Raw genomic sequence first — 19,029 nt, forward strand, 5'->3', positions numbered from 1 at the left:
CTTGATCAGTTTTGTCTTAAACTGATCAAGGATTTTTAACAAATGTATGTGGATGGAATATTTGAATCAAATGGTTGTTGATTTGATTCAATACACTGCTTCTTATTGGGGATCTGATATAGGAATGCATATTTAAGAGTAGTTTGTGATATATATGGTTTTGCACTTAAGGTATAAACCATGCAGATACGGTATTACGTAATGTTCCTAAACAATTAGAAAACATTTCCAAAGCAGGTAGTGATGCATATTAGGAACTGGCCAAATGCGACGGGTATCAATAAGTAATTTTCTATCTGCAGCGATTTACTCACTCTTTGGAAATGGACACCACGTACGTCAACGTACGTACGGCTCGCACTAGTTTATCACGACGCTGTCCTTCGTTGGGAATAAAAACTTTTGCAACGAAATAAGACATGGTTGCAAATATTAGAGTGGTTTTTGCAGCGAAATCTGTTGCAGAATAGTCGACGGAATTCTCACGCGGCGATGGCAAAACTGTCCCGAAAAAATCCCAATTTTCCAGCGAACCCATTAACTACTGCAAATGCTGAGAACTTTCTTCCGTCGAAAACGATTTACATGCGGCGAACATAAACGTTGGAACATAGTAACTGACCCAGCGAAAAGAGTGAATCGTCGCCCAGAATTGCGGCGCACAATTTGGTTGTTGCAGCGTCCTCAAATCGACGACATCTACCATTACCGGCAGTTTATAAGGGCATTTGGAAATTTTTTCCCGGCATCTATAAGACCGAACTGCAGCAGAGAGAAATTCGCCCCAAATAGTGTTATTCACGTCGATTAGTGGTAGAACGACGGAGGTAATTTTAGGCATCCGTTTTTTCGCAACCATTACGCGGCAAAGCATAAAACGCTGGGAAAATATTATTCACGACGATTTAACAGATTTTTGCGACGAACTTTCACCGCCGATAAAGACCATATTCCTTGTAGTGCTTGTTTATTATCCTTGTGTAAACTCTCTTTGATCTATCTCTTAATGCAATATGCAATCTTGAGTTGTATAAGTTTCATATATTTCCTTCTAAAAAATAAGACACCATAAAATAATAAATTTTTTTTTTTTTCAATGTGAACCTCACTTTTTTAAAGGATTATTACGAGACATGCACATATTAAATTTGTATAAATCATTTTTCACACGCATCCATATACAAATATATATATATATATATATATATATAAAAGAGTACGTTAATTAAAGAGTAATATTTTTTTTAGATAAATTGAAAGGTAATCTTAAATATAAGTTTAGAATGTGTAATATACTGATGTGATTAATTAAAATAATTATTTTATATTAAAAAAATAATACAATCAATCACATTAATAAAATATATAAAAAAATATATAAAAATAACTGTACATAATATTTTTATTAAAAAAATTAGGATACACCGAAAAGAGTGGAATTATATTTTACTTTTTCTTCGATTTTTTTGTTGAGTCACACTAATTTAGATTTGTATACATTATTTTACTTAATTTACATGATATAATTCCTTAATTAAGAGAGAGTGTCCAGCTAAGCTGGACAGGGTCAAAACATAATGGTATTGATGATAGATGGGTCCACGGCACACCTAAAGCTAGCTTTTGGAATGATTGGTATTCTCAAAGAGGATGTACCTATATACCTATATACCTATATATATAGGACAATCTGTGAGTAATTGGCCCCTTTGTGTTTTCCACCTTGCACTGAATCATTAGTAAAGCAAAGCATTCACGAGGAAACTTTCAACAGACGAGAGATATTTCAGGATGCCAACCAAAACCATGCATAGGGCATAAAATATGTGGGTCCATTTCGTTCTTCTGAGAAACCCACTAATCTTTCCATCTGTTGCCCTATTGGCCGATAACGCGGTCTCGCTAGCTAGCCAGTCATTAGTCATTACCCACCATTATCCGGCCATCCTGATCTCTACCGTCAGTCAGCTGTCAATTGGCTTGCAGATTATAAATTGCCGCTGAAAACAAATAAATATAGGATATTATCATTAATATATTATTATAAATTAATACAACGTATCTAATTTTATAATATCATATAATTTATTACAATATATTAAAAGTTAAAACATCGTCTATTATAAATTTATTTGTTTAATTATTTTATAAAAAATGATATTTACAGTCATGAGTATATAAATACAATACAATCATTTTTACAAAAATAAATAAATATGAGATCTACATAAAAAGAAATTAATTTTTTAATAGTGAATCACACTATCTTTCAAAACGACTACACGACGTTTACACATTCCATAATTATACGTAGCATTACTCTTATTTTATTACTCCCCAATTATAATACAAACACATTTATACTTTTAGTATCACTTTATTGCACAATATCCTATCTTTTGTACTTAATTCCCTTCTAATTCTATGATCTATTATCATCACTTCATTAGCAATCTGATCTTGCACTTCTTGTTAACTAATTCCATCCTTTTTTCACCTTTATTATCCGCGTCTCTTTCACTTCCTACGAGTGACTTTTTATTTAATTTCTTAAATCTAATTTTATCTTAAAACTGTGGTTTCTAGCAGCTCATCGAAACTATTCAATTTTCAGGTTATTAAAATTCTTAAATCCATTTGTTGCATGGTCGTCGAAGGTTCCAAACTTGGTTCCCACGTAGAGATCATGATGAAACTCCTCGTGGCAATTAAGATTCTAGTGCCGAGCTGCTTAACATTTAAAACAGTTACAAAAGAGATCTCTATTAAAACAGTTATAAGCATATTTATTTGCATATTAATATACGCTATTGACTTGAATATCACCTACATTAATTTTCAGTTTTTCTATGGTTAATGTGTCATTTGAATAGTGATTTGAGTTGAGTTGAAACGAGATGAATTCATGAGATAAAAGTTAAAAGTTAAAAAAAATATTGTTAGAATATTAATTTTTAATTTATTATTATTTTAAAATTTGAAAAAATTAAATTCTTTATTATATTTTGTACAAAAATTTAAGAAAATTGTAATGATAAGATGGTTATAGTAGTAAATGATGTGAAATTTATAAAAAATAAAAAATAAAAAAAAAAACAATTAAATTTACGTCAAATTAAGATCCACCACTAATTAGTAATTATTATAACTACGCGGTACCCTTAACATATTAATTGTATAAGAAAAAATTGTATAAATATTCTTACAACTTTTATTTTCTAAATTTGAATGATCTAAGTCGAGATTATTAGATGCTTGACAAGATTTTGAAGATTCACATATTGTCTGAAAATTTAAAAATAAATGTATTACTTTCTTTTGCAGGCCCCCGCCTTGCCAGCAACTTGAACGACAGGAGCCGACACATGTATATCCTCATTTGGCCCCTTCACTATACCTCGGTCGGATATATCGTCTACCTCCTCTTCATTCACCGACGTTTGCACCCTTCCGCCTATATATACCCTTACGCAAGTTTCCTTTTAGCTTGCTTTCTCCCTCTCTGTGAGCCCAGAAGGCATGAAGCTCCGACCATGGCTATCAACCTGTTCCTCCTCCACCTGTATCACCACCGCAGACGACTCCACCATCCCTTTCCCCAAAAACCGAAGACCATCCCCAAATCTCTTAGCATCCGATACGAGCTCCTTCTCCTCCGAGATTCCTAGTAGCGCCGCTTCATCATCAAACTCTAGCACCTCCACCAGCACTCTCCAAAGTCATCTCTCCCTCCAAACCCTTCCCTCTGTCCCTTCCCTCCAGAAAATCTCCCCTGAAAGCCTAAGCACCTCCGTCTCTTACCTTTCCGTCGCCTCCATTAAACCCAGTCCATCCCTCCCTATTACCTGCCTCGCCGTCCATGGTAATCTCCTCTATGCCTGCTCCTCCCACGAAATCAACGTCTACGACAGAACCACCTCCGCGCACCTCGATGCATTCAATGGTCAGGATCCCTCCTCCGGTTCCGTCAAGGCCGTTACCTTCTGCGATGGCAAAGTCTTCACTACTCACCAGGACTGTAAGATCCGAGTCTGGCAGGTGCCGTCCACCAAATCACACAAACTGTTAGCTACTCTCCCCACCTTTAATGATCGCTTAAGACGTTCCGTACTTCCTAAGAACTACGTCACCGTTCGTCGTCACAAGAAACGGCTCTGGATCGAGCACGCCGACGCCGTCACGGGCCTCGCCGTTAACAATGGTTTGATCTATTCGGTCTCGTGGGACAAGAGCTTGAAGATTTGGCGGGCTTCTGATCTCCGTTGCGTAGAGTCCGTTAAAGCTCACGAAGACGCCGTAAACGCCGTGGCAGTTTCCGTTGACGGAACCGTTTACACGGGATCAGCTGACAGGCGGATCCGGGTTTGGGCCAAACCATTTGGAGAGAAGCGGCACGCATTGATAGCGACGCTGGAGAAGCACAAATCGGCGGTGAATGCGTTGGCCTTAAACGGCGACGGATCGGTGCTGTTTTCGGGTGCGTGCGACCGTTCGATATTGGTGTGGGATAGAGAGGATAGCGCGAACCACATGGTGGTGACGGGGGCGTTGAGAGGGCATGGAAAGGCAATACTGTGCCTGATCAACGTCTCTGATACGTTGTTCAGTGGGTCTGCTGATCGTACGGTCAGGATGTGGCAACGCGGGATTGATGGGAGGTATTGTTGTTTGGCTGTTTTGGAGGGACTTGAGAAGGCAGTGAAGTCTCTGGTGGCGGTTTCAGAAGAAGGGGAGTCAAACGGTGTCGTATCTGTGTTCGGTGGCAGTCTTGATGGGGAGATTAAAGCGTGGCAGATCTCGGTTTCAAATCATGTTAGCAGTCCAATATCATGAGATTTTAGGAGGAAGAAATTAAAGAGTGATTTGATTTGTATCCAATATCCATTGTCCACGGATATGTAAAAGTCTCCTGCTACATATTTCATTTTGATTTTGATTTTTTTTTATAATAATTAATTATATTGTAAGTAATGTGTTTATGCAGCAATTTATAAAATGGCATAATTAATAATTGAATTCATATATATATATATATAGTTGGATCAATGTGAAATGATTTTGGTATGGTTGGGTCTCCTAAGGCTATTTTTATTTCCGTATTCAATTTTTGAAATTATCGGTATTACTCTACCATTCAGAGTAGCCTGTTCTTAGGTCAAAATGTTATCTTTATTTTTTAACATATATTTTTTTATTTTAAAATATTTTTTAAAAATATAAAAAAAAAAATTAATATATTAATAATCACTTCTTAATTATTAAATAAAAAAAATTAAAATACATAAAATATTAAAATGAGAGGATAAATAACTTTTTTTTCTTTTGAAATTTGATGATTCCGTATTCGTTTCACTCTTGTTTTCTTTTTCCGAAGTAATTGACTAGCTGATTGTTTTAATTTTTTAACAAAGACAAAGGGGTGCAGTCTATAGACTATCGAAGCTTGTACGTACGTTGCAGTAATGTCATGTGAAATTAACGATCTAACGTAAGTGGGAATCTTGAGCAGTACCGCCTCAGTTCACATTGGATATTTAAGACCTCTTTAATCAAATTCGCAGCATGCATAAAATTAGGTCAAAAGTAAAATCATTAATTCGAAATTAACAAGACAGATTAATAAATTAGTCGATCTGTCTTGTTAATGCGAAATTAACCAGAGTTACTGTACGAGAGAGATGTTAAAGTAGCGCACATTTACCATACATGGCAAAGTTGGAATTGTCATTCTCTTTTTTTGTTCGAGGTGATAGATTCAAATTAAACAGTTTATATATTAATAAAACGTGTTAATCAAAGTGATCTTGAACGGCTTTGCATACTGGCACTTGTTAATCAAAAGATAGGGGATCGTTCTGACCTTCCCTTCCTCCCTCTTTTTTAAAAAATAAAAATAAATAAATAATGCTTATTTATTATTTTTTAAGAAAAATATTAAATAAAAACTTATAAAAAATTTATTTTTTCACATGTCAGTTATTGATATATATGTTGAGAATTAAGATATTTAAAATTTTAATTTTAATTTTAAAAGAAAACTAAGGTACAAAATAAATTTTATAAATAAAACTGTAAGTACATGTAGTACTATACTCTTTTAAAAAGAAAGTTTAAGATTCACATAAATTATTTTTTAATAATTAATCTTATTTAAAAAAAAAATATACAAAATTTTGAATATTTTGTATTTAATTTACTCCTAACAGAAACAAAATGGACTCGATCGGATCTTAATTAGTCTTACCGATTTTTATTCACGAATATTATAGCAAGTAGTACGTACATCATAAATAATATTTCTATTAATTAGCCGTTGACTGGATATCGATATTCATTTAAGAACGTCAAATACAAATTCTAAACTCTATATACCAGTACTACTTTCCTAATCCGGCTGGCCGGTTGTAACCATATTATTACAAATATATATAAGACGAACAGAATTATGATAATTCGTTTGGAAAGTCAGTTGAGATATGTTAAATAAAATATTATTAAAATATTATTTTTATTTTAAATTTAAAAAAAAAAACAAATTATTAATATATTTTATTTAAAAATTTATAAAATATGTAATTATGATTAGATAAACTGAAAGAGCAATGCTAGGTACAGTCCCCACTTGGGGACTGCATGTGCAGGCCTAGGCTATTTTAACTTTAAAATTTTATAAAATTACAAAATTATCCCTCCTAAAATAATGTTTTCTCTCATTTAAGCATGTGCCTGCACATGTAGTCCCCACTTCAGGACTGTAAATAGAATTTCTCAAACTGAAATGATATAAGATCAACTCATCTTTCAAACAAAATATAAATATACACCAAGCTGCATGCATGCACGTACAATAAATTCATGTATGATTTTACCTGTAAACTGTTTTTAAACGCAGAAAGTCGTACTCATGTAGAGGTTATGACATCATTCTATATATATATATATATATATATACACATTTACAAGGTATCTATCTATTATATATATATATATATATATACACACACATTAGCTGATAAGCACTTTTGAACATTATTAAGGAAGCTTCTCCTTATGTCGCTTCGGTCTTGATTTAATCACATAAAATATTAATTTATTATAAGTATTGATCGAAGACGGCACATTAATCGTACGTTTTAGCATGCATACATGCTCGCTCGCCAAATGCTACACATGCAAGCTGTCGGCCTGTTATATGATCGATCTTGGTTTCTTCGATATCCGGAAATTAATATAAAACCTAATGAATTGAAAATGATCAAAAACAGAGAGATGGGTTTGGCTGTTTTCAAACTTTTCTTTCCCCAGAAAAAGCGAATAGTAAATAGTGATCATCCACCATTTGTTGTTTTGAATTACGATAATAATATATATCATTTTTCCGATATAAATTAGGTCGCGTGCCCATGCATAGTGTATGCAAGTTGGGGGCTTGAAGGAAAGGAAGGCATGCAGACTAGTCGCTGGTAATAGATAGCTGGGGTCGTTGATTCCATATCGGAAGATCACAATAATTGCTGTATTTTTTTTTAAAGAAAATACAATATCTGTGGCCAACATCTGCGCAAGAATCTGACGCATGGCTCTCATCTTGATCTTCAAATCCATGACCCCACACGCTGGAAAATCATTATTATTTCCACACTGTTTCTTAACAGCTCGATCGAGCGAGAAATTTAGTGATCGAAAGACTGTCATGACGTCGTTTAATTTCTAGGGTGCAGATCGAATATGATTAGAAAATCCAATTAGGAAACATGCATGCATATTCCTTCTGTAACTCAAATGCCTAGCTAGCTAGCTCTAGTAGTGGAGGAAGAAAGCATTTTAAATATATACACACGAAATATCTAGATTTACAGAAAAGAAACAAAGAATAAAAGGCCAGTGACCATGCATATATCAGATCATACTCGCTTATAATAACGTACCTCATTGTTCACGTACTGCATGCAGCTCATGCAAAACACAATACAGAGCAACGTAATGAAGATGTTTTCACAGTAGAGCATGTTATTCTAAGGGGTGTGATCACCAAACGGTGTACCCCTTAGAATGACATTCTCTAACATGGTGATGGTTCCCATGAGGGGTGATGTTAAAGGAAGTGTCAAGAGACACAACCTTTTGATTTAGTCAAAAGGTTGTGTCACTTCTTAAGGATGTGGCTTTTGGGTTACCATTGGTTTACCAATAGTTGTACCCTTTGGCAATAGGATGTGTCACTCCTTAAAGTTGTGACCTTTGGGTTACCATTGACTAACCAATGGATGTGCCATTTACCAACCGGTGCATGATGGCCTATAAATAGGGGTCATTGGTACACAAACAAATGCACTCAATTCCCTTTGTTCATCACCAACTTGTGGGACAAATACCCTCACGGGAGTGTCACCATATTGTCGTAATTCCGCTTCTATTTGTTGTTTAATTTCTCAACAGAGCAAACCCACGAGGACTCACGAGCACCACCCAGAATATTTACCTCTGCAGCAAATCATCCATTGTAGTGCTACCTTTTTACGTGCCTCTGTGCACTGACCATGTACGTGCCTCAGTGCACACACCTGCCAATTCTATTATACAGAATATTCCTTGTAGACTTCTTGTATAAAACAGAGGCTCTGGCTCATTGTAAAGACGTAGAAAATATATATGTATGTGGCTGTTTTAGCATGGTATCAGAGCGTTTTTCGGACTAATCGTCCACCATGACCAAATCCTCAAAATCTTCTTCATCCAGTTCTAACTCATCAACCACGTCCCTTTCCTTGCCAAGTCTAGCTCATATCATCTCTGTAAAACTTACCCCAGAAAACTACCTCCTTTGGAAAGTTCAAATCGTTCCCTACCTACGAGGTCAAAAGCTATTTAAGTTTGTTGATGGCACTCATCCAGCACCCCCAGCCAAACTTGCCGATGGTTCCCTTAATGAAGCTTACGATCTCTGGCTTCAACATGACCAACAGGTCATGTCTGCTTTGATCTCCTCCCTCTCTGAGCCTATCATTGCTCAAGTTGTTGGCAGCACTTGTGCCCGAGATGTATGGCTCTCACTTGAGTCTACATATGCATCTGCCTCCCAAGCTCGTTTCATTCAAACCCAGTTTCAACTAGCATCTCTTAAAAAGGGCTCAGACCCAATATCCATTTACTTTCGGAAAGCAAAGACCCTCGCTGACACCATGGCTGCCGCTGGTCGTCCCTTACCTTCAAATGAATTTGTTCCCTACTTACTTGCTGGTCTTGGCCCAGATTATGATCCCCTCGTGTCCTCTGTCACTACCAAAATAGATCCTATCTCCACAGATGAATTATTTGGTCACCTCTTGGCTCATGAGGCACGTATGCAGCATCATGCTGCAAATATTTCTCTTTTCTCTCCTCAGGAAACTTCTGCTAATTTCTCAGCCAGGTCTTCTCCTGCTCTTTCATATGCACGCGGTCGTGGTCTTGGTCGTCAAAATTTTAACAGAGGCCGTGGAGGCCGAAATCGAGGGGGTCGCACCTCAAATGGCTACTCAGGTAACACTCAATCTGCTCCATCTTCTACACTCACTGACACTCGTCCCATTTGCTTGCCAAGTGTGTAACCGACTTGGTCATATTGCACTCAACTGTCTCTATCGGTTCAACCAAGCCTACACATCGGCTGCTCCACCTTCCGCCCATTACAGCTCTTCAAACTACCAAACAGACAATGCCTGGTATCCTGACACGGCAGCAACAAATCATGTTACAAGTGAGCTGGGTAATCTGAATCTTCATGTTGCAGAGCATATTGGCGATGAACAACTTCATGTTGGAGATGGATCTCCAGTCACCATCTCTCATTCGGGTTCTGCTACTTTCTCTTCTCCATCTTCAACCTTTCTCTTGAATAAACTTCTGTGTGTTCCTTCTTTTAAAAAGAATCTGATCTCAGTTAGACAGTTTTGTCTCGATAATCATGTTTATTTTCAATTTCACTCTGACTCTTTTTTTGTTAAGGATTGCGCCACGGGGAACACTCTTCTTCAAGGGAAGACCACTAATGGTCTGTACACGTTCTCACACTCGCCTCCTCAAGCCTTAACCAGCACAGTTTCCACCGACTCTCCATCCGTTTCTTTATGGCATTCAAGACTTGGTCACCCCTCCATTAAGCTTGTTCAATTAATTCTTCGTCAACATGGCATTCCTTTTGATCCATTGTCTTTATCTCATTTCTGTAATGCTTGTGCAATGGCTAAACACCATCGTGCACCTGCTCCTATGCGTTTAAATCGTTCTTCAGAACCATTTGAACTTATTTTTAGTGATCTTTGGGGTCCTTCCCCTCACATATCTAATGAAGGTTTCAAGTTTTATATCTCATTTGTTGATGATTTTTCCAGATATACATGGTTGTTTCCATTGCAAAATAAATCTCAAGCTTTACCCACATTCATTAAATTTAAAGCTCACGTTGAATTACAATACAACACCAAAATTAAACAATTGCAAACGGACTGGGGTGGTGAGTTTAGATCCTTCACTCAAACTCTAGCCACTTCTGGTATTAAGCATCGAGTAACTTGTCCACATGCCCACACTCAAAATGGCATAGTGGAAAGGAAGCATCGACATATCGTAGACTCTGGCTTAGCCCTTCTTGCACATGCATCTGTGCCTTTACAATTCTGGCCTTATGCTTTCCAGCATGCCGTGAGACTCATAAACATTCTCCCATCAACTTCTCTTGCAAATACATCTCCCTTTTGTAAGTTACACAAAACTGAACCCAAACTTCATTTTCTACGAGTTTTTGGTTCGGCCTGCGGGCCGCTCACACGACCCTTCAATCAACACAAGTTTGATTATAGGGCCGTTTAATGTGTTTACTTCGGTTTAAGCCCAGCTCATCAAGGTTCCATTTGCTACCACATATCCACACAACGTATTTACATTTCCAAAGACGTCCGATACAATGAAATTCATTTTCCCTTTGCTCATCTACCTCAGTCCAATACCCAATCCGAACCTACTCATCTGCCTTTTTCTATTCTCAACTCTCCCTTGGGTTAGTCCATTTCTTCCCCTTCCATTTTAGGCCCAATCCCCATCTCACCTTCTCCCTCTACCTCTGTTATTTCTAATCAAAATGCACCAGTTGCATTGCAGCATGCACGATCAGTTATTACTCGCTCACAAACAGGCACTGCTCGCCCACTTCTCTTTACAGATGGAACTGTAAGTTGGCCACCACCGCAAGTCCAAAAACAAGCTCACGTAGTCACTACAGTTCCGGAAAATCCATCGTACTTCTCTACTGCGCAAAAGCACTCAAAATGGAGGTCTGCCATGACCAAAGAATTTAATGCCTTGCTTTCTAACTCCACATGGACCCTTGATCCTGCATCTCAGGCTTCTAACATTGTTTCTTGTAAGTGGGTTTTTAGAACTAAACATCTAGCAGATGGCACAATTGAGCGTCGAAAAGCTCGACTCGTGGCAAAGGGGTTCTTGCAGCAATCGGGAGTGGACTATGAAGAAACCTGCAGCCCCGTGGTCAAGACAACAACAATTCGTTTGGTTCTCTCACTTGCAGTCACAAATGGATGGCCCATGCATCAATATGATGTACAAAATGCTTTTCTTCACGGACCACTCTCGGAAACTGTTTTCATGGCTCAGCCCCTTGGTTTTGCACACCCTCAATTTCCAAACCATGTTTGCAAGCTCCAAAAAGCCATCTATGGCTTGAAACAATCTCCAAGAGCTTGGTACTCTCGGCTTAGTCAAAAACTACTTGACCTTGGTTTCAAAATTTCAACTGCTGATACATCTCTTTTCACTAGAATTTCTGGAGAAAACACACTTTATGTGCTTGTGTATGTAGATGATCTACTCATTACAGGGTCCAAAATGATGCTCATTCAAGAACTTGTTTGTTCCCTACGAGCTGAATTTCCCATCACTGATCTCGGCACTTTACACTTTTTCCTTGGCATTGAAGCAACTCACACCAGTGAAGGTCTCATGCTCACCCAGAAGAAGTATATTGCAGATTTGTTACAGCACACAAACATGTCTTCGGCAAAACCAGTTAAAACACCAATGGCCACAACCGAGAAATTAAGTCTTCACAGTGGCAACTTATTTGAAGATCCATCTTTGTATCGCAGTACAGTAGGATCTTTGCAGTACCTCTCGTTCACACGCCCGAACTTAGCCTTTGCAGTGAGTAAGGTATGTCAATACATGCATGCACCGAGAATACCACACTGGCAAGCCGTTAAAAGGATCTTGAGATATCTCAGACACACTCCTCAGCTTGGTCTCCTATTCTCTAAGTCATCCACTATGAATCTTACGGCATACACTGATGCCGATTGGGCAGGATGCCCCGATGACAGACGATCCACAAGCGCCTATCTCATATACTCTGGTTTGAACCTCATCTCATGGTCATCTAAGAAGCAACCTACGGTTGCACGCTCATCGACAGAAGCCGAGTTCAAGGCAGTGGCAAATGCCACTGCAGAAATCATTTGGGTACAACACTTATGTAGGGACCTTGGAATAAATCTTACCGCTGCACCAGTGCTTTATTGTGATAATCTAGGGGCTACCTACTTGTCTTCCAATCCGGTGTTCCATGCCCGAACCAAGCATGTCGAAATAGACTTCCATTTTGTTCAGGATAGAGTCCTCAACAAGTCCCTTACTGTATCTTTTATCTCGGGCAAGGACCAACTAGCCGATGCTCTCACCAAACCTTTGTCAACTGCCCGTTTTCTATTGTTGTGTTCAAGTCTACGCTTAAGATCTCTGCCGCTTGACTTGAGGGGGTCTGTTCACGTACTGCATGCAGCTCATGCAAAACACAATACAGAGCAACGTAATGAAGATGTTTCCACAGCAGAGCAAACCCACGAGGACTCACGAGCACCACCCAGAATATTTACCTCTGCAGCAAATCATCCGTTGTAGTGCTACCTTTTTATGTGCCTCTGTGCACTGACCATGTACGTGCCTCAGTGCACACACCTGCCAATTCTGTTATACAGAATATTCCTTGTAGACTTCTTGTATAAAACAGAGGCTCTGCCTCATTGTAAAGACGTAGAAAATATATATGTATGTGGCTGTTTTAGCACTCATTATACAATATTATATTTCTTTGGTTTCCATCGTGATTATCAATTCCACGTACGACAATATATATTAATTGATCCTCCTACAGTCGTTTATATATTTATAGATCTAGTTGCGATCGATATATCTTAAAGTCAAATTAAACATTATTGCAATTATATATACGTCCAAGTTGCTAGCTGGTCTGAGCTATTCTGTTTTAGCATGCAAAACACTAATTCATTGATATGAAGGAAAATTAAAGAAAACTAATGATAAAATATAACAAATTGCATGCATGCATGACATGAATCACATGATATTGCTTTTAATAATTTTATAGGTTCATTGGGGTTAGTCCATGTTCAAGCTTCAAAATTCGCAACGTTCACGTACTCGATCGATCAAGAAATAGAATATATATGTGTGTGTGTGTGTGTGTATATATATATATATATATATATATATATATATATATAATCACTGCATCTAATATATATATATATATAGGACCATCGATCAATATATTATAGCTAGCTTGTTTTGTTTAACTAAGATTAGCAATAGATTCGGCATCTAATTAATAAAAAACCCTTCTACCATGATCACGATCAATTCAGTATGCAGCATCGATCTTAGGCTCGCGCGCCAGATCTATTACTCGACAATCGAAGATTAATAAAGCCAAAGTACTATTCAATCAAAAGATTCCTACCAAATAAGTTTTCCTTAAAGTCAAAGTTGTGCATCTCATGAGCTTCCACGTACGTACGCAATGTGTAATGAATGGATTTTTCAATGCTTGTAATTGTATTTAATTATTGGAGAAATCTTCATCAAGCACTGATCACGCTAGGGTGCCTAATTGACAATGCCCTACTATATATAATATATATCAATTTGCCATGCAATGATTTCCATATTAAAAGTATCAAAGTGATAAGTAATTAACCCTTGATTCATTACAACATATATTGATCATAATTAAGTTATAAAAGAATTTTGGTAAATTAGATCAGACGGAGAAATCCCACTACACTCAAAACAGTGTGTGATCATATATATTTATACAATTTTCTATCACTTTACAAAAGGATAAACTCATGGCTAAACTCATGGATGCTATCATGCTAGAATTATTGACAAGGATTTGATTGCAGGCTAAACTCAAGGCTGCTATTACGCTAGAGTTTATGGACAAGGATTTGATTGATCTGTAGCCTTGGTCTTCGGATGTGTATCTACTGAAACTCTCAAATCTTCATCCATGATTCTAGCAGGAATAATAGGCAACGAATCCTCTATTTTATCATAAGATTCTAAGGCAGGTCGCAATTGTGGCTTTGTGAAGATATCTGCAATCTGAAATTGAGTGAATACATGTTTTGTAACAAGCAAACCAAGAGAGACACGTTCTTAGATGTAGTGATAATCAACTTCAATATGCTTACTCCGCGTATGAAAAACTGGATTTACTATCATGAATAGAGAGCTCATGTTATCACAGAATCATGTAAGAGCTTGAGGCAAAGGGACATGAAGGTCACGTAGAATGAATGTTAGCCAAGTTATTTCAGCAGTAGCTTGAGCAAGTGCGCGATATTTAGTTTCAGAACTGGATCGAGAAACTATTGGTTATTTTTTTGCACACCATGAAATAATATTACTCCCTAAGTAAGTGCAATAACCAGTCGTTGATCTTCGTGTAAGGTGGCATCCAGCCCAATCAACATTCGAGAACCCATAGAGATCTAGAGAACTAGAAGCTTGAATGTGCAGACCAAGCTTGACAGTACCTTTGACATAACGTAGTATCCTTCGCACTAAACCAAAGTGGTATTCAGTAGGTGCATGCATGAATCGAGACACAAAGTTGACACTATATGAGAGATGGGCCGTGTCAAGGTCAGGTATTGAAGAGCACCTACTAGAGATCTATATGAATGAGGATCAGGATACAGTGGAGAATTAGGATCAGGTGTTGTCTTAGTACACATGGGAGGCTTGATAGGTTTGCATTCATGCATGCCACTACGCTCCAAGATGTCTACTGCAAATCTTGTTTGTTGAAGAAACAGACCACTTGATATTGAGGATACTTGGATCCCTAAAATATAATGTAGTGATCCGAGGTCTTTCATGGCAAATTCATTATGGAGGTTATTGATGAATTCCTGAATCAGAGTTGAAGAGGAACTTATGAGTATTATGCCATCAACAAAAAGAAGTAATGCCAAGGTTCCTTCCTTGGTCCAAATGGTGAACAAACAAGCTGGGATCCGCTAAGCTACACTGAAAACCAAATTGTAAAAGATGAGAACTAAGGTTGTGTTTGGATGTTGAAGTGAGTTGAGTTGAGTTGAGTTGAGATGATAAAATATTGTTAGAATATTATTTTTTAATATTATTGTTATTTTAAGATTTGAAAAAGTTGAATTGTTTATTATATTTTGTATTGAGATTTGAAAAAGTTGTAATGATGAATTGAGATGAGTTGAGATGAGTTTGGTAACCAAACTCACCCTAAAAATCTCTCAAACCAAGCCCTTGGGGCTTGTTTGAGGTCATAAATGGCTTTGGTTAAGTGACAAACAAAATTTGGAGAGGTAGGATTTTGGAATCCTGGTGTTTGCTCCATGAATACTTCTTCAGTAAGAGAGCCATGTAAAAAGGGATTCTTAACATCAAGTTCTCGAATATCCCAACCTTTAACTGTGGCAAGTGAGAGTACTAGCCAAATTGTACTTGGCTTGACAACATGTGAGTAAGTTTCTCTGAAATCAATTCCAGGTAATTGATGATACCCTTTAGCAACAAGCCTTGCCTTGAGCCGTTCTACTGTGCCATCAGCTTTGAGCTTTACCTTGTACACCCATCGAGATCCAACAACATTCATTGTTGTTGTACGAGGAACTAGAGTCCATGTGTTTTTTTGGTTTAAGGCATCGAGTTCATCTTGCATGGCTTTTCTCCAGCTAGAATGAGATAAAGCAGTTTTAATAGATCGTGGTTCTTTTGGTATAGAATCATAATCATGTAAAAGAGCATATTTTTTATTTGGTTTTCGAACTCCTACCTGACTGCGTGTGACCATGGGATGAATAGCCATTTCAAAATTAGATTGACCTGATAAAATTGTTCCAGTAGATGTAGCACTATCAACTGCAACAAGACTCGAGGTTTGCTCAACACGAGGCTCAGTAGATGACTCACTAGAGGAGGAATAAGCAATAGAGGGAGCCTGTGAAACCAAGAGATCATTGACATTGGGACTTTCACTCAAAGTTGATGCGGATAGTGGCACACTATCCTCATGACAGGTAAGCTCAGTCATAGTGATTGACTTTTTCAATGGCACATTTGGAGAGGGAGGATTCTCATCGTTGTCTGAGTGAATAAAACTGGTAGAGGGCTTATATGGAGGAAGAGTGGTCCAAGAATCAAATTCATGAAAAGTAGTGGTTTGAGATTCAATGGATGATGCAAGTGTATTGCTGGATTTCTTGTAAGGCAGAAGTGCTTCATCAAATACCACATGTCGTGATATATAAAATATGTTTGTTGAGGGAGAGAAGCATCGATATCCTATATGTCTGTCACTGTAACCCATAAACACACAAGGTAAAGACTTGTTATCAAATTTATTTCTTTTAGAGTCACATAAGTAAGCATAGCACCGTGAACCAAAGATTCTTAAGGAGGAGTAGTCTGGATTTTTTCCATATAATAAATGGAAAGGTGAGTTGCATTTAAGTATGGCTGTCGAGATACAATTAATAAGGAAAATTGTTGTTGTGAATGCTTTGACCCAAAACAGTTTAGAAACATTTGCATGAATTAGCATGGTAATGCCTAATTCTCGGATCACACGATGTCTCCTTTTGACCATCCCATTTTGCTCGAGTGTGTAAGGACATGAAATCTGATGAACAATCCCAGAATCTTTTAAATGCCTTTGAAAACGTTGGTTGACAAATTCTCCTCCCCCATCAGTTTGAATTATCTTAAATGAACCATTAAATTGTCGTTTGAAGAATTTCTCAAATAGAATAAATTGGTCAAAGAAATCAGACTTTGCGTTTTAATGGAATTAATCACACAAACATAGTAAAATCATCCACTAGTGCTACATAAAACCGAAACTGATGCATAGAGATAACTGGGGCTGGACCCCATAAATCAATATGAATTTTTTCAAACGGTGCATAAGTCTTAGATTCAGTCAAAATAAATGGCAACTTAGAAAATTTTTCTAATTGACAACTTTCACATATGCTGGTGTCTTTATTGCTACTAGCCTTGATTAAATTTGTCTTGCAATGATGTGCTACAGCCTAAGGATGTCCAAGGCTTTGGTGCCAGATATCTTCTGATACAATCCGAGACCTTGTGGAGAAGAGAGCCACTGGATGAGAATGGATTGAATATAAGTTACCCCTTTTTATTCCCCTCATCAATACCTGTTGTGTCAATTGGTCCTCAATCACAAAATCTTGATTAGAAAATTCACAAGTCACTGGATAATCAGAGGTAAGTTATCCTACAGATAATAAGCTTCTTTCTAATTCAAGAACTAGAAGAACATCTCGTAAGGTAATAGCAGAAGGACCAGAACCAATAATGGCATCACCAATATGAGTAACTTTCAAAAATTCACCATTGCCTAACATAACATGATCATGACCATTATAAGATCGAAGATTATGTAGGTTACCTTTATGAGAGGTCATATGTGCAGATGCACCAGTATCTGAAGTCCATTCCTCATGATGTACCTCAGGATTGAGTTGAAGAGCAGTGAAGGCTTGAGGTAAATTATCTGGTTGCACCGAGTGATTAAAAAGATGCCAACAACGAATTGCAGGATGCCCTTTCTTGCCAGATATCTGACATGTCAGATCATGGTTGTTTTCACAGGAAAAAGTTGCTGAAAAGGATCCTTGTTTGAAGTTTTTGTTTTGATTATTAAAAGGAGCAAAACCTCGACCTTTGGAGGAAAATGATTTGATGGCCTGAAAGTCTTGTTGGTAGGTTTTCCATCATTTTTCTCTACATAGAAGGCAGTATACTAAGAGGAATCTGGTGTATGAAGGTTGAGGCGAGTCTCATAACTTTGAAGTAGGGGAACTACGTACTTGTAAGAGGGCATTGGTGGTTTGAGCATTGAGGTAGTGAAAGGTTCATACCGTGCACCAAGTCCTGTAAGCAATGAAAAAAATTTGTTTTTGTCACTAACCGTGTGTCCAATAGTAGCAAGACTATCACATACCTCCTTCAATTTTCTAAGGTAGTCATTGAGAGAAACTTCATGAGTTTTCTTCATATATGTGCGTGGTTGATTGAGCTGAAATTGTCGTTCTTGAGAGGACTGGGCATAGGCTTCCTTGAGAGCTACCCAAACCTGTGTTGAGGTATCAAGACCAATGACATGACCAAGAGCCTCTTCTGCTAAGGTGCCAATGATCCATCATCTCAGTAAACGATCTGCCGATTTCCATTTTTTGTATTCTGGATTGGAGGCAATATGAGTTCCATCGATTGCTGGAAGTACTTCAATTGGGGGTTGGCTTCTCCAGTGAGAAAGTCTGTGAGCTCTTGGCTTTTAGCAAGTGCAAGGACTTGATCACACCAGAGTGGGTAATTTTCAGGCTTGAGCCTGAGAGTAATGAAATTACTAACATTTAGCAAAGTGGAAGACATTGTATTTCTCTAATGCCAAAAAGAATTTTGGTAAATTAGAACAGACGGAGAAATCTCACCACACTTAAAACAGTGTGTGATCATATATATTTATACAACTTTCTATCTCTTTACAAAAAGATAATTACAAGATGAAAGGCTAAACTCAAGGCTACAATCATGCTAGAATTATTGACAAGCATTTGATTGTAGGCTAAACTCAAGGCTGCTATTACGCTAGAGTTTATTGACAAG

The 19,029-nt window shown here is 37.5% G+C and overlaps 2 protein-coding genes across 2 annotated transcripts; one reads left to right on the plus strand and one right to left on the minus strand.

Annotated features, from left to right (window-relative positions):
- Window positions 1-3,340: 3,340 nt before the first annotated feature.
- LOC108991051 (protein JINGUBANG-like) lies at window positions 3,341-5,014 on the plus strand. The gene has a single exon (XM_018965189.2). It carries the CDS (start codon window positions 3,520-3,522, stop codon window positions 4,831-4,833), a length of 1,314 nt encoding a protein of 437 aa, XP_018820734.1. The 5' UTR covers window positions 3,341-3,519; the 3' UTR covers window positions 4,834-5,014.
- A 12,616-nt stretch (window positions 5,015-17,630) lies between these two features.
- On the minus strand, window positions 17,631-18,795 carry LOC108989031. Its single transcript, XM_018962473.1, has 3 exons — window positions 18,577-18,795; window positions 18,365-18,496; window positions 17,631-17,981 (listed from the first exon to the last, which is right to left on the minus strand). The coding sequence occupies exons 1-3, from the start codon at window positions 18,793-18,795 to the stop codon at window positions 17,631-17,633; spliced, it is 702 nt and encodes a 233-aa protein (XP_018818018.1).
- Window positions 18,796-19,029: the final 234 nt, after the last annotated feature.

Source organism: Juglans regia, chromosome 13, assembly GCF_001411555.2.
Source record: "Juglans regia cultivar Chandler chromosome 13, Walnut 2.0, whole genome shotgun sequence".
Lineage (NCBI taxonomy): Eukaryota > Viridiplantae > Streptophyta > Magnoliopsida > Fagales > Juglandaceae > Juglans > Juglans regia.

Coding starts and splice junctions, on each gene's coding strand:
- LOC108991051 (XM_018965189.2), top strand. CDS start 3,520: ATGAAGCTCCGACCATGGCTATCAACCTGTTCCTCCTCCACCTGTATC.
- LOC108989031 (XM_018962473.1), bottom strand. CDS start 18,795: ATGTCTTCCACTTTGCTAAATGTTAGTAATTTCATTACTCTCAGGCTC. Junction 18,497..18,576: donor AAAATGGAAATCGGCAGATC/GTTTACTGAGAT, acceptor ACCTCAACACAG/GTTTGGGTAGCTCTCAAGGA. Junction 17,982..18,364: donor ACCTTAGAAAATTGAAGGAG/GTATGTGATAGT, acceptor CTGACATGTCAG/ATATCTGGCAAGAAAGGGCA.